This window comes from Podarcis gaigeae (assembly GCF_964106915.1).
Source record: "Podarcis gaigeae genome assembly, chromosome: 5".
NCBI classification, from domain to species: domain Eukaryota; kingdom Metazoa; phylum Chordata; class Lepidosauria; order Squamata; family Lacertidae; genus Podarcis; species Podarcis gaigeae.
In genome coordinates this window covers 96,500,718-96,512,966 of record NC_139681.1, presented here as the reverse complement: position 1 = coordinate 96,512,966, position 12,249 = coordinate 96,500,718, and the positions used below count along the sequence as shown (strand labels likewise).

Below are 12,249 nucleotides of genomic sequence, written 5' to 3'. Positions count from 1 at the left end.
GTTCTTGAAGCTACCAGCATGAGTCTGACCAAACTGCGGGAGGTAGTGGAAGACAGAAGTGCCTGGCGTGCTCTGGTCCAGGGGGTCACGAAGAGTCGGACACGACTAAACAACAACAACAGATCTCGGGGCAGGTCACAACATCAAATTACAATATATAAAAAAACACAAAATACATTATAAAAAGGAACAAAGACAACCCAATAACCCCCCCCCCCCAAATTTGGAAGGGCATCAGATGCCCATCAGCCAAAGGCCTGGTTAAAGAGGAACGTTTTCGCCTGGCGCCTAAAGGTGTATAATGAAGGCTGCTGCCTGGTTCTAGGGAACCATCCACTAAAATTGCTTCTGTCTTATCTGGGTTGAGCTTCAGTTTGTTGGCTGTCATCCAGTCCATTACTGAGGCAAGACAATGGTATTGCACTTCCATTGCCTCACCTGCAGATCTGAGTGTCATTGCCATATTGCTGACACCACACTCCAAAAACTCTGGATGACCCCACTCAGCAGTTTCATGTAGATGTTAAATAGCATCGGGCAGTGGTTGTCAACCAGTGTGCCGTGGCACCGGGGGGGGGGGCCTTGAAGGATGGTCAGGGGTGCCGTGGGCAGCACTGGCCTCTGTCCCTCTTTCGTTCCCTCTCTCTGATGTCCTTCAGAATGTAAGATAAGAAATATATTTATTTGTGCTTTTTTATTTAATAACCAAGTTTTGTATACTTTGCATACACACACACACACATATGCCACTTACGTAAAATAGTATTAAATGTTTATTTTAAAAAATAGTGCTAAAAGCAGATTTTTTATATAACATTAGACTTAAGAAACTTATCAAAATATGGATAAAATCAAACAGTTTTAAAAACAAATACACGTAATAAAATGACATGGCTGGGTAGGCTTAGCCTAAACAAAAAAGGTTTATAGCAGGCGTCAGAAGCAGACCAGCGAAGGTTCAGCTTGCCTCATCTTAATGGGCAGGAGCATCCAGAGCACGCTGAAAGATTGATTCCTTGGGAGTGTGGAATGAACATTATGTGGCCCTGGCATAGGAGTGTGTGATGCTCTGACTGAGCCCCTGGGCTCCATATTTGTGAAAAGCGCTCCCTGCCGCATGGCTGCGGCTTTATTAAGGGGCTTGACCTCTCCCCAGGGGGTCGCTTTGTATGGCCAAGCGCACTTTCTGGCTACCGAGCCCCTGCCTGGAGCACAGAGCGCCTTCCAAGAGTACAGAATTTGGCCGTCTCTGTGCCTGAGCGTGTCTGGGCAAAGTTACTTGGGGATGCTGGCTCTGGGAGCAAATTTTGGGCAAGTTCCACCCAAAGCACTCTTTAGCCCTCCTTCCTCCGTGGTGGAAAAGGAGAAATGCATTTCCTTCCACCCTGGCGCATGCCCGCCGATGAAGTCATTTCCTCGTGTTAATCACTGAGCATGCTCAGCCTGGCGACGCGGCCATTCCTCCGGGTTAATTAATTAATCCCCATTTTTGTGAATGTGGAAAACAACTGGGACCGAAGACTGCTGCTGCTGCCCTGTTTATTTTATTTATTTGAAATGCCGTGCTCCCGCCACCAGAGCTCCGAGCTTCCTCTAAGGCAATGGAGCAGCCCCCCGAACCAAGGAAAATACAATCCTACGTCAAGCAGCCGGAAAGCCAGAAATAACCTGTAAAATGTCAAACTGTCTTCACTGGGGGACACCACATTGCGAGAGTCTCCTGGACACCTTTGTCATTCTGTCGGGCGGAGGGGACAGGGAGCGCAGCTCTCTCTGTCCCCTTGTGGCAAAACTGAGCACCTGTTTGATGTGCACCTCTGGGCAGCTGCGATGGAAACTTTGCCTGGATACCCCGAAGGGCAAAAGTTCAGGTCTCACCACTTTGTGGGATCTGCCACAGAGCCGGGAGCCAAGGCTGGCTCAGTCGCACCGGAGGAAACCTGAGCAATGGCCTGGGAGTGCGCCTCTCACATGGGATTCATTCAGCGCGATTTCAAAGAGTCCTAGTCTCTCTGTCTCTGTCTCTGGGATTCTTTTGGGGTTTGGTTTTGTTTTCTTGCTTCCCTGTGCCATGAAATATTTTTCTTCTCACTTCGGCCTGCCAGGCGTCCTCTGGCCAAGCTCGGCTGTGTTCAGGAAAAGAAAAGAAAGAAAGAAAGAAACCCTCCTGCCTTTGGAGCGGACGGCAGGCAGGCAGGAGTGCTCCGGCCCTCTGCTCCTGTTAACAGCTGAGCCAGGATCCGGCTCAGCCTCCCCTCGCTGCCAGCCGGGCTCCAGCTCCAGCTTTGCCTTATGATCCATTTCTTTTTCCGAACCGCAAAGCAGCATTTCCTGACTTAATCTCTCTCTCTCTCTCTCTCTCTCTCTCTCTCTCTCTGCTGCTAAGGGAGCTGCAAAATTCCCAGCGCCCCGCTGTGTGCCTCAAACGTTCCTGCTTATCAGGGCTGCTTCTGGAGCCCACCAAACACAGACAGAAGCTCAGAACCACCAGATCCCTCCCACCCCGGCCTTCCTTGGGAACCCCGGGCGGCTAGAAACCAGCGTCTTATTTCTCTGTATTTCCAGATCTGTAGATCTCTGCATGCCCAGTAGAAGCTTGTCTCTAGATTCTGACAGCTGCATGTTCTTCCTGGCCTCCCTTAAATGCAACTCTTAACTTAAGAGTTAAGTATAGCACACGCAAGCCGGTGCGGCAGAGCGGTTAGAGTGTCGGACTGGGACCTGGGAGATCAGGGTTTGAATCCCCACTTGGCCATGAGGCTCGCTGGGTGACCTTGGGGCCAGTCACTGCCTCTCAGCCTAGCCTACCTCACAGGGTTGCTGTGAGGAAGTAATTGATGGGGGTGAGCTCCTTGGAGGAAAAGGTGGCATATTGTTGTTGTTTAGTGGTGTCCGCCTCTTCGTGACCCCCTGGACCAGAGCACGCCAGGCACTCCTGTCTTCCACTGCCTCCCGCAGTTTGGTCAGACTCATGTTTGTAGCTTCGAGAACACTGTCCCACCATCTCGCCCTCTGTCGTCCCCTTCTCCTTGCGCCCTCCATCTTTCCCAACATCAGGGTCTTTTCCAGGGAGTCTTCTCTTCTCATGAAGTGGCCAAGGTCTTGGAGCCTCAGCTTCAGGATCTGTCCTTCCCGTGAGCACTCAGGGCTGATTTCCTTAAGAATGGATGCGTTTGATCTCCTTGCAGTCCATGGGACTCTCAAGAATCTCCTCCAGCACCAGAATTCAAAAGCATCAATTCTTCGGCCATCAGCCTTCTTTAAGGTGGCATATTAGTGCAATGGTAAATATAAATAAATAAACTCCCCCGCCCAACCAGTGTAGTGGTACATTCTCCCTCTACACTCGCCCCTGTATTAAATTAAGTCTTTTGCAGTTGAAGGACTGTGAGCTCCTCGTGGGTCGGAATCAGCCTGCCTGATGCACTCCTTGGTTGTCTAGTAGGAAGACTCCAGGCCCAGCGATATGGCCACTTTCTTCCCAATCGGCAAAGTTTTGTTCATATCCTGACACACCTCTGCACCAAAGGGATTGCTGGGGAGGTGGTCTGACAGACACAAATCCCTGATAAGAACAGGAGGATAACCAGAGATCAGGCCAGGCCAGGAAAGGTCTGCTCTATCCATGCTGCTTAGTGTTGTTTCTAGAGTGCAGGGTTCAGCCCCGGGGTCACCTTGGGAAGAGGTATCTCAGCCTCACACGTCTTTTCTTCCTTGAACCCTGTTCACCTCTGGCCCCTGGAAGGGGAAAGGAGAACTAGTGGACTCCACAGCAGCTCAGGAGCTGCGCTTGGGTCAAGGACTGCTGCATTCGGCTCTCTCAGCTCCCCTAGGGACAAGCTGCTGCCATTCTGACCTCAGATTTTTCATCTATGAAACAGGGACAACGGTGACCTCGAGTAGGGATGAACAGATCAGCTTAAGTCTGTGGGCTTTGTGAAAGAATGGGTGGAAAGGCTCACGTTCAAATTGTGCACTTTTTCATACACATGCTCCCCTCCAAAAAATACGCATCTTTCCATGCACATCTCTGTCAAACGTGCATTTTGTATAAATGTAAAAATATGGATTACTTTGCACACTTTTTTGCGCACCCAAACTGCACTGCAAACTCTGGGAATGTCCGTGATCTGATCAGGGCAGGGAGCAACTTTGGGGCCCACAGGTTGGGTCAGTCGGCTGCAAAAAGCAGTCTTCATTTCAAGTGACTGTGAAGTACCTTGAAAAGGATAAACTAGGCTAGAGTGGGAAAGGGGGGCAGCTGGAGGGGGCTGGGCCAGGAGTGCCATAAATGGGGGAGGGGGGTCCTTTGACCATTGCATTTCTGCCTGCCATTCTCCCATAAACCACACATGGGCATTGGGCAAAAGGAATCAATGGGCAGTGCTAGGTTTCGGTGGGTGTTAAATTTTACACTCAAGCAGCTTGGCTGCCGCAGTCCTGTGGACTTTGGTCACTCCAGGTGCAATTGGGAACCTGGTGTGTGAACTGTGTAATTAATTAATTGTTATTAGCATTGCAGGGGGAGTGGGGCAGACCCCTAACTTTCTCCCTCAGACTACAGCGTGACTGTGTCCTTTCCCCGCTGTGACTGGGCGAGCGCAGCATGGAATGTGGACAGGATTTTGCAGAGAAGAAGCGTTAAACCACAAGGACAGGTCCCTGCCCCGAGGAGCTTGCAGGCACTCCCTGTGTGCTTCTCTCCTGTGCCGCAGGTGGAAATCTGAGCAGGTTCTCCTGCCTGGTTTTTATGTCTTGTTCTTTCCTTCTTACTCCTGGGAAGAGGGGCTGCTCAGATTCCGCTGGGCATTTTCTTGCGTCCATAAAGGAAGCAACACTGCCACCTGGCGAGGATTTGTTTGCATAGGCAAAATAATTCTGCACCATATCACTGGCAATGTTGATGTTGCTCTGAGAAAAAGCCCCAGTAAATGAACGGGTTATAAGAGGTGGGGGTGGAGGGGGGGTAGATTTGGGGTGCTGCCAGGACGGCAAGCGTGGGGACGGATCCGACCCCTCAAGCCAAAGCCTCTGCTCCAAGTCCCGTCTTCCAACGTGGAGACAGCCCCTGGGCCTCCTCTTGCCAGCCGTCGCGAAAAGCAATTCTGTTTAGAGATAAATAATAATAATTTATTATTTATACCCCGCCCATCAAGCGCCTTTGACTGTGACAGTTCAAGGGAGATAGAAAAGCAAGGAGAAGGGGAAGACACTGGGATCAAGGGCTTCTGGGAATCAGAGAGGTGGAAGAGACCCTGGGGGTCATCTAGCCCGACCCCTGTAATGCAGGAATCTCAACTAAATCATCGCTGACAGACGGCCATCCAGTATCTTTGGCAATTCTCAAATTATTCTCAAGATACGCTTTTTTGGTCCTCTTTAGCGCTGCCTGCTCCTCCTAATACAGTGATTCTCCGTCCGTCCGTCCCCCCAGGCCACACTTTCAGAATAAAAATTTGCTCATGACACACCATTTTTTTTGATTGATACAAAATACATTGGCAAACAAAAAGCAGCAACTCCCAGCAGTGCTTGATTTATAACATAGGTAAAGGGACCCCTGGCCGTTAGGTCCAGTCGTGACCAACTCTGGGGTTGCGGCGCTCATCTCGCTTTACTGGCTGAAAGATCCGGCGTACAGCTTCCAGGTCATGTAGCCAGCAGGACTAAGCCGCTTCTGGCGAACCAAAGCAGTGCACGGAAATGCTGTTTACCTTCCCACTGGAGTGGTACCTATTTATCTACTTGCACTTTGACGTGCTTTCAAACTGCTAGGTTGGCAGGAGCAGGGACCGAGCAATGGGAGCTCACCCCAGCGCAGGGATTCGAACCGCCGACCTTCCGATCAGCAAGCCCTAGGCTCTGTAGTTTAACCCAAAACCACTAAAAAGAAAGATTATTTCTATACTATGCCGTGCTGTGCTTTACAACAGTGAAATGCTTACCTGTTTCTTTGATTGCCCTTGAATCTTCCTGCCACCCTTGCCACCCTCTCCTGCTACCCCCTCTCTCCCTTTGAGAGCCACTGTCCTAAGGGTTCCTTCCTCCACTCCAGGCTGGTAGAAGAGTTTATGCTGCTGGCAAACATGGCCGTCGCCCACCAGATGCACCGCTCCTTCCCGTCGAAGGCCTTGCTGCGCCGTCATCCTCCGCCCCAGAACAAGATGCTCAAAGACCTCATGGATTTTTGCAGCCAGATGGGCCTGGAGATAGACTGCAGTTCTGCCAAGGCCTTGCATGTGAGTCTGTGCATGGGACATGCTGAGAGCCAGGGCCTCTGCGGGCTCCCTAGACTTGACAACATTTTTATTTTTCAAAAAATGGATTGTTTTATTGTGTATTTTAATCATGGATGCCTATATTTTAATGTGTGCACGGTTGGTTTCCGTGCTTGCAAACTACATTTGGCACGAAGTGCTGCATCAATTAATAATAATAGTAATAATGACTCTTGTAAGGGCTTTTTCAGTGGCTAATAATCTCCCTGTGCCGTGCTGCTTTCTAGAATGTCCTGACACTTGGAGAAATGGCTGCCGGCAGCACGTTTTGCAAGAGAGGCGAGAGCAAGCGGTGCCTGTTATTATGCTTGCAACGATGATCGCTGTGTAATTAATATTACTATTATTAATGCCCAAGGTGGCAGGGAGGAGATTCCCATTAAGAGTCCAATAAAAGGCTGCCTTTTGAGTTTCATAGGGATGCGGGTGGCGCTGTGGGTAAAACCTCAGCGCCTAGGACTTGCCGATTGAAAGGTCGGCGGTTCAAATCCCTGCGGCGGGGTGCGCTCCCGCTGCTTGGTCCCAGCGCCTGCCATCCTAGCAGTTCGAAAGCACCTCTGGGTGCAAGTAGATAAATAGGGACCGCTTACTAGCAGGAAGGTAAACAGCGTTTCCGTGTGCTGCGCTGGCTCACCAGATGCAGCTTGTCACGCTGGCCACGTGACCCGGAAGTGTCTGTGGACAGCGCTGGCCCCCGGCCTCTAGAGCGAGATGGGCGCGCAACCCCAGAGTCGGACACGACTGGCCCCTACGGGCAGGGGTACCTTTACCTTTACTTTGAGTTCATAATAGAGGCCAGGCTTGAGGGAGGGACTCATTCTTTTAAACCAGCCTTCCCCAACCTGACGCCCTCCAGCAGCTGGGGTCACCAAGGGTCAGGAAGGATGAGAGAAGTCGGGCAACTTCTGGAGGGCCTCTGGTCATCCGCCCCCCAGGCTTAGACATTGTGCTACATCTGCTATCTGAGACCTTTTCCTTTTCTCTTCCCACCAGGAAAGCCTGAACAAAACCTTTGGAGAGGACAAATATGCTGAGGCGAGAAAGGAGGTGCTGACCAACATGTTCTCCCGCCCCATGCAAGTAAGTGGGAGCCCTGCAGTCACTGCCACCGACGTCCTTGTCACAGAGCAAAAGTAAATCTCGCACAGTTCAGAGTTGGAGTTAACTCCTTTTTTATAGCAGAAATAATAATAATAATAATAATAATAATAATAATAATAATAATAATAATAAATTTATACCCTGCCCATCTGGCTGGGTCTCCCCAGCCACTCTGGGCAGCTTCCAACAGGATATTAAAATACAATAGTCTATTAAACATTAAAGGCTTCCCTCAACAGGGCTGCCTTCAGATGTCTTCTAAAAGTCTGGTAGTTGTTTTTCTCTTTGACATCTGGTGGGAGGGTGTTCCACAGGGTGGGCACCACCACCGAGAAGGCCCTTTGCCTGGTTCCCTGTAACTTGGCTTCTCGCAGGGAGGGAACGACCAGAAGGCCTTCGGAGCTGGACCTCAGTGTCCGGGCAGAATGATGGAGGTGGAGACGCTCCTTCAGGTATACTGGACCAAGGCCATTTAGGGCTTTCAAGGTCAGCACCAACACTTTGAATTGTGCTCGGAAATGTAGTGGGAGCCAGTGTAGGTCTTTCAAGACTGGTGTTATGTGGTCTCGGCAGCCGCTCCCAATCACCAGTCTAGCTGCCGCACAGATTTGGCTGAGTGTCAGGCCCAGTGAGCCCAGCAGCTCACTGGTGGGTTTTGCTCCATGAAATCAGTTGCCTTGTAGCCCCTTCAGCTTCCGTGCCTCCTCTTCCCAGTCTTCTCCCTCTCCCTTCTGCCTCCCCAGTTTCTTTAAAGGTAAAGGTAAAGGTACCCCTGCCCGTACGGGCCAGTCTTGACAGACTCTGGGGTTGTGCGCCCATCTCACTTAAGAGGCCAGGGGCCAGCGCTGTCCGGAGACACTTCCGGGTCACGTGGCCAGCGTGACATCGCTGCTCTGGCGAGCCAGAGCCGCACACGGAAACGCCGTTTACCTTCCCGCTGGTAAGCGGTCCCTATTTATCTACTTGCACCCGGAGGTGCTTTCGAACTGCTAGGTTGGCAGGCGCTGGGACCGAGCAGCGGGAGCGCACCCCGCCGCAGGGATTCGAACCGCCGACCTTTCGATCGGCAAGTCCTAGGCGCTGAGGCTTTAACCCACAGCGCCACCTGCGTCCCCCCCCAGTTTCTTTAGACAGCGCCTAATCAAGCCCACAATGCGTGTGGATTCATTTTTCAACAACCCATGAAAGTGCACACCTCTATAAGCTTGTTCATCTCTTAAGTTCCCACAATAATCTTGGTGGAGACTAAATGGGCTATTTTTCTACTGATTAGCTTATGGAACTCACTGCCACAAGGAGTGGCGGTAGCCACAGCCTAGGAAGCCGCCTTACACTGAGATAGACAATTGGTTGATCTAGCTCAGCATTTCCAGCACTGACCGGCAACAGCTCACTGGGGTCTCAGTCAAGGACACCTTCCTTGTGGGTGCCAGCCTCCCCTCCAATGGAGGTGGGCGTGGGGTAGGGGGGAAAACAACAACATGGGGACTCTGCCCAGCATGAGAAACTCAGGAACCAAAGCAGAAATGGGGTCAGTCTAGATCCCGGCTCCTGGTGTGTGGCTGTGTCCCACTTCCTCATGGGAATATCAGCGTTTGGAAACTGCTTCCTCCTGCCCAAGCCTCCCCATGGCAGGGGTTTTGCCGTGTTTATCCAAAGCCCCAGAGCACAGCAGCCTGACCGCCTGCAGTTTAGGCAGCCGTCTCGAGGAGATTGCGAGAGAGGAAGGCGGTCTGCGCTGAGTGGGCCTTGATTTATTACGGGGCTGATCTTTAGATCGAAAGCTGCCGGGAGAGGGAAGCTCACGGTGCCAAGTCCTTTCCTCGGTCTCCGTGAGTGATTGCATCAGGAGATGAAGGATGACTCCCGTTGCGGACGGCAAGAGAGGCAGGTGTGCGCCTGTGCGTGTGTGGCTGCGCGGGAACCCTGCCGGCGGGGAGCTGTGCTCCGCAAACAAGGTCGAGGGGACCTTGGACCGCTCCGAGGTGGATTTGGGGTGCCGAAAAAGACCGATCCCCTGGCTCCGACTCCCTCGCTTTGAGGCCCATGGCAGCCCCAGCGGAAATCCTTCTGTGACGCGCAAGCCCATCTGTTCAACCGTTTGCCTGGTCCCCCTGCCCCATCCATCACCTGGGCTTGCCCTGCCCCTTCACAGGCCCAGCCGTCCCTCCTGCTTTGCTTTTTTCCAGCCTCCTTTGCCTCGGACAAATCTGGCTGCAAAAGGAGGTCACGCTCCTGAGTTTGGCAACACGAGAGAAGAAACAGTGCCTGCCTAAAACTCTGGAGAAAGACGACCCATTTTGACGTTCTGTTTCCTTCATCCTAATAATACTTGCTGCTGATGCTGCATTTATTTATTTTTTCATTTATATGTTAGCCCTGTCGCTCAAACAGCTCTTCCGTCAGGTAGATCACTCTTGCATTATTACTCTCCACTCCCGGACCCCCATTTCAGATGGAGGGGTGAAGACAACAGGGGTTTCTTTTCTCAGCCACCCCTTCTGTAATTTATGGAGGCGGGGCTAAGAACACAAGAATAACTCCACAGGCCAATGACCCATTTGGTCCAGCTTCCTGTTCTTACAGTGGCTACCCAGAACATCAAATCAGATAGTTGGAAGAGACTCGAAGGGTCCTTAGCCCAACCCCCTGCAATGCAGGAATCTCTGCTGAATTATCCGTGGCAGATGGCCATCCAACCTCTGCTTAAAAACCTCCAAGGAAGGAGAGTCCACAACTTCCTGAGGGAGGGAGACAGTTTCTGTAAGTAACTCAGAAGCAGGATCCGAGCCCAAGAGCCCTCTCCCCCCCCCCTCCCCGTGCCTCCAGCTGTGGCAGCAGAGCAGAGCCATTGTAGCTGGTACAAGAGTGTCCTGCTCCATGAATCTGTCCAGTCATCTGTGTTGGTGGTGATCATTGCCTCTTGTGGCAGCCAGTTCCGCAGTTTCATAATGTGTTTTGTGAAGAAGTACAGTGGTATCTCGGGTTACAAACGCTTCGGGTTACAAACGCTTCGAGTTACTAACTCCGCAAACCCAGAAGTAGTACCTCGGGTTCCGAACTTTGCCCCAGGATGAGAACGGAAATCGCACGGCAGCGGGAGGCCCCGTTAGCGAAAGCATGCCTCAGGTTAAGAATGGTTTTGGGTTAAGAACGAATTAAGTTCGTAACCCGAGGTACCACCGTATTCTCTTTTGTCTCTCCTGAATCTTCCAGCATTCATGAAGCAGAGTAGAGCCATCACGGTTAGCAGCCATTAACAGCCTTATGAACCTACCTGGGCCCACCTTGCAGGAGGGTTGTGAGGAAGACAAAGCTGATGAAGAAGTGAGTCCCCAACTCAGTCTCTCAGCCAGAGGAGGTTGCACTCAGTTAATATCTCCACTGCTAATCCCACAGATGAGAACCCAACGTGCAGCTTCCTTTTACCCTTCCCTTTTCTAACCATTAGTTCAGCAATGGCAGCTAGCAAGTGCTTAACAATACCCAGCCGCCTCCTTGCCTTGAGCGTCCGTTCTCCAAAAGCAGGCATGTCGAGAAAGGAAGAGGCGGTAGCTGTTCTGCTTCATTAAATGCTTGATTGGCAGTTGTCAGTCAGTTGTCAGCATGGCAAGACGGCGGAGGAGGAAAAGCTGTCAGAAAAGAGATAGGTGTTCAAGCCCTTTTCTGGTGGGGCAGAGTGGGGTGGGGTGAATCCTGTTCCAGGCACTAATCCAGCCTTCTCCAATGATTTTGGACCACAGCTCCTATCAACCCCAGCCAATGAAATCACTGGAGAGCACCAGGTTGGGAAAAGGGCTGCATTAATCTATTAGGTGTTACAGACTAGTTGGTCACAGAGAAATGGTGGGGGGCCAACTCCCTGGGGTCCTGGGTGCCTGAGGACCCACAAAATTCCCCATGAAGGGACCGGGCACCCACAAATTGCAGTGCCAGGGCCATGCATGCTGCATGGCACCCACGGACCCAGGTACCCACAGTCACAGGGCCAAGCTGGCACTCCTGGTAAGAGGTACCAGCTGGGGTACCCCCAAGTGAAGAAGGCTTAGAGCCCAGGGAGTGGTGGTGGGATGACAGTGGCAAAGAGAAGTCCAGACTTGGAAGGAGAAACTGAAGCAGGCAAGGGGAACGGGTGAGGCCAAGAGGCAGAGATGAGTCCAGCTGGTGAAGAGTCACAGGTGTCTCCCCCTCCTGCTGCAACAATCTCTCCTCCCCACTGGTCTCCCAGAACCAGAAGAGGCATGAAAAGGGCAGGGCAGCAGCAGGCTTCATGCGGGCGCAGTCTCCAGTTGCTTGGAAAAAAGCCCTAGAGGTGAGGGCTGTGGCGAGGCGAGCGAGGATTTTCAGTCTCGGCAACTTGATTCGTGGGGATGAGTTGCTGTCCTCTTTAGGCTTGACACCCAGCCAAGTCTGCGGAGATTGTGCTTTTGCTAATGAAGAGTTAACTCCAACTTTCAACGGTGTGATTTACTGTCGGCTCGCTCCTTGACATTAGGAAATGGAGACATTTCCACCACCACGTGTGGATCACAAAGCTCTGTCCTAGGGAGCCACTTGTGTGACTGTGCCCCCTCTTTGGGCCTTGTTCTGCCTTTTTGCCCCCCCCCCCCACTTGCAACAGCTCTGACCCGCCTCCTTTCTCTCCTCGCAGATGGCTGTGTATTTCTGTGCCGGGACCCTGGAGGACGAGACCCTCTTCCGCCACTACGCCCTCAACGTGCCCCTCTACACCCACTTCACGTCGCCCATCCGCCGCTACCCGGACATCATGGTGCACCGACTGCTCTCTGCTTCCCTGGGTGAGTTTCCCTGGGGAGATGACTCCAGCTCCCCCTCCCTGGGGTCAGGCTGGGCTGCTCAGGAGAAGGGG

General features: G+C 52.0%; 1 protein-coding gene across 7 annotated transcripts in view; it reads left to right on the top strand.

Moving 5' to 3' along the window:
* Positions 1 to 12,249, top strand: part of DIS3L2 (DIS3 like 3'-5' exoribonuclease 2) — a 201,269-nt gene that overhangs the window by 180,524 nt on the left and 8,496 nt on the right. For 5 of the 7 annotated variants that reach the window (XM_083739250.1, XM_083739253.1, XM_083739251.1 and 2 more), the window contains 3 exons: positions 6,056 to 6,239; positions 7,272 to 7,358; positions 12,031 to 12,178. In XM_083739250.1, coding sequence (XP_083595376.1) covers positions 6,056 to 6,239; positions 7,272 to 7,358; positions 12,031 to 12,178 — 419 coding nt within the window. Of the gene's footprint in view, positions 1 to 6,055; positions 6,713 to 6,804; positions 7,359 to 12,030; positions 12,179 to 12,249 lie in introns of those variants that run through there. The other 2 variants (XR_014564298.1, XR_014564299.1) reach the window with 2 other exon arrangements.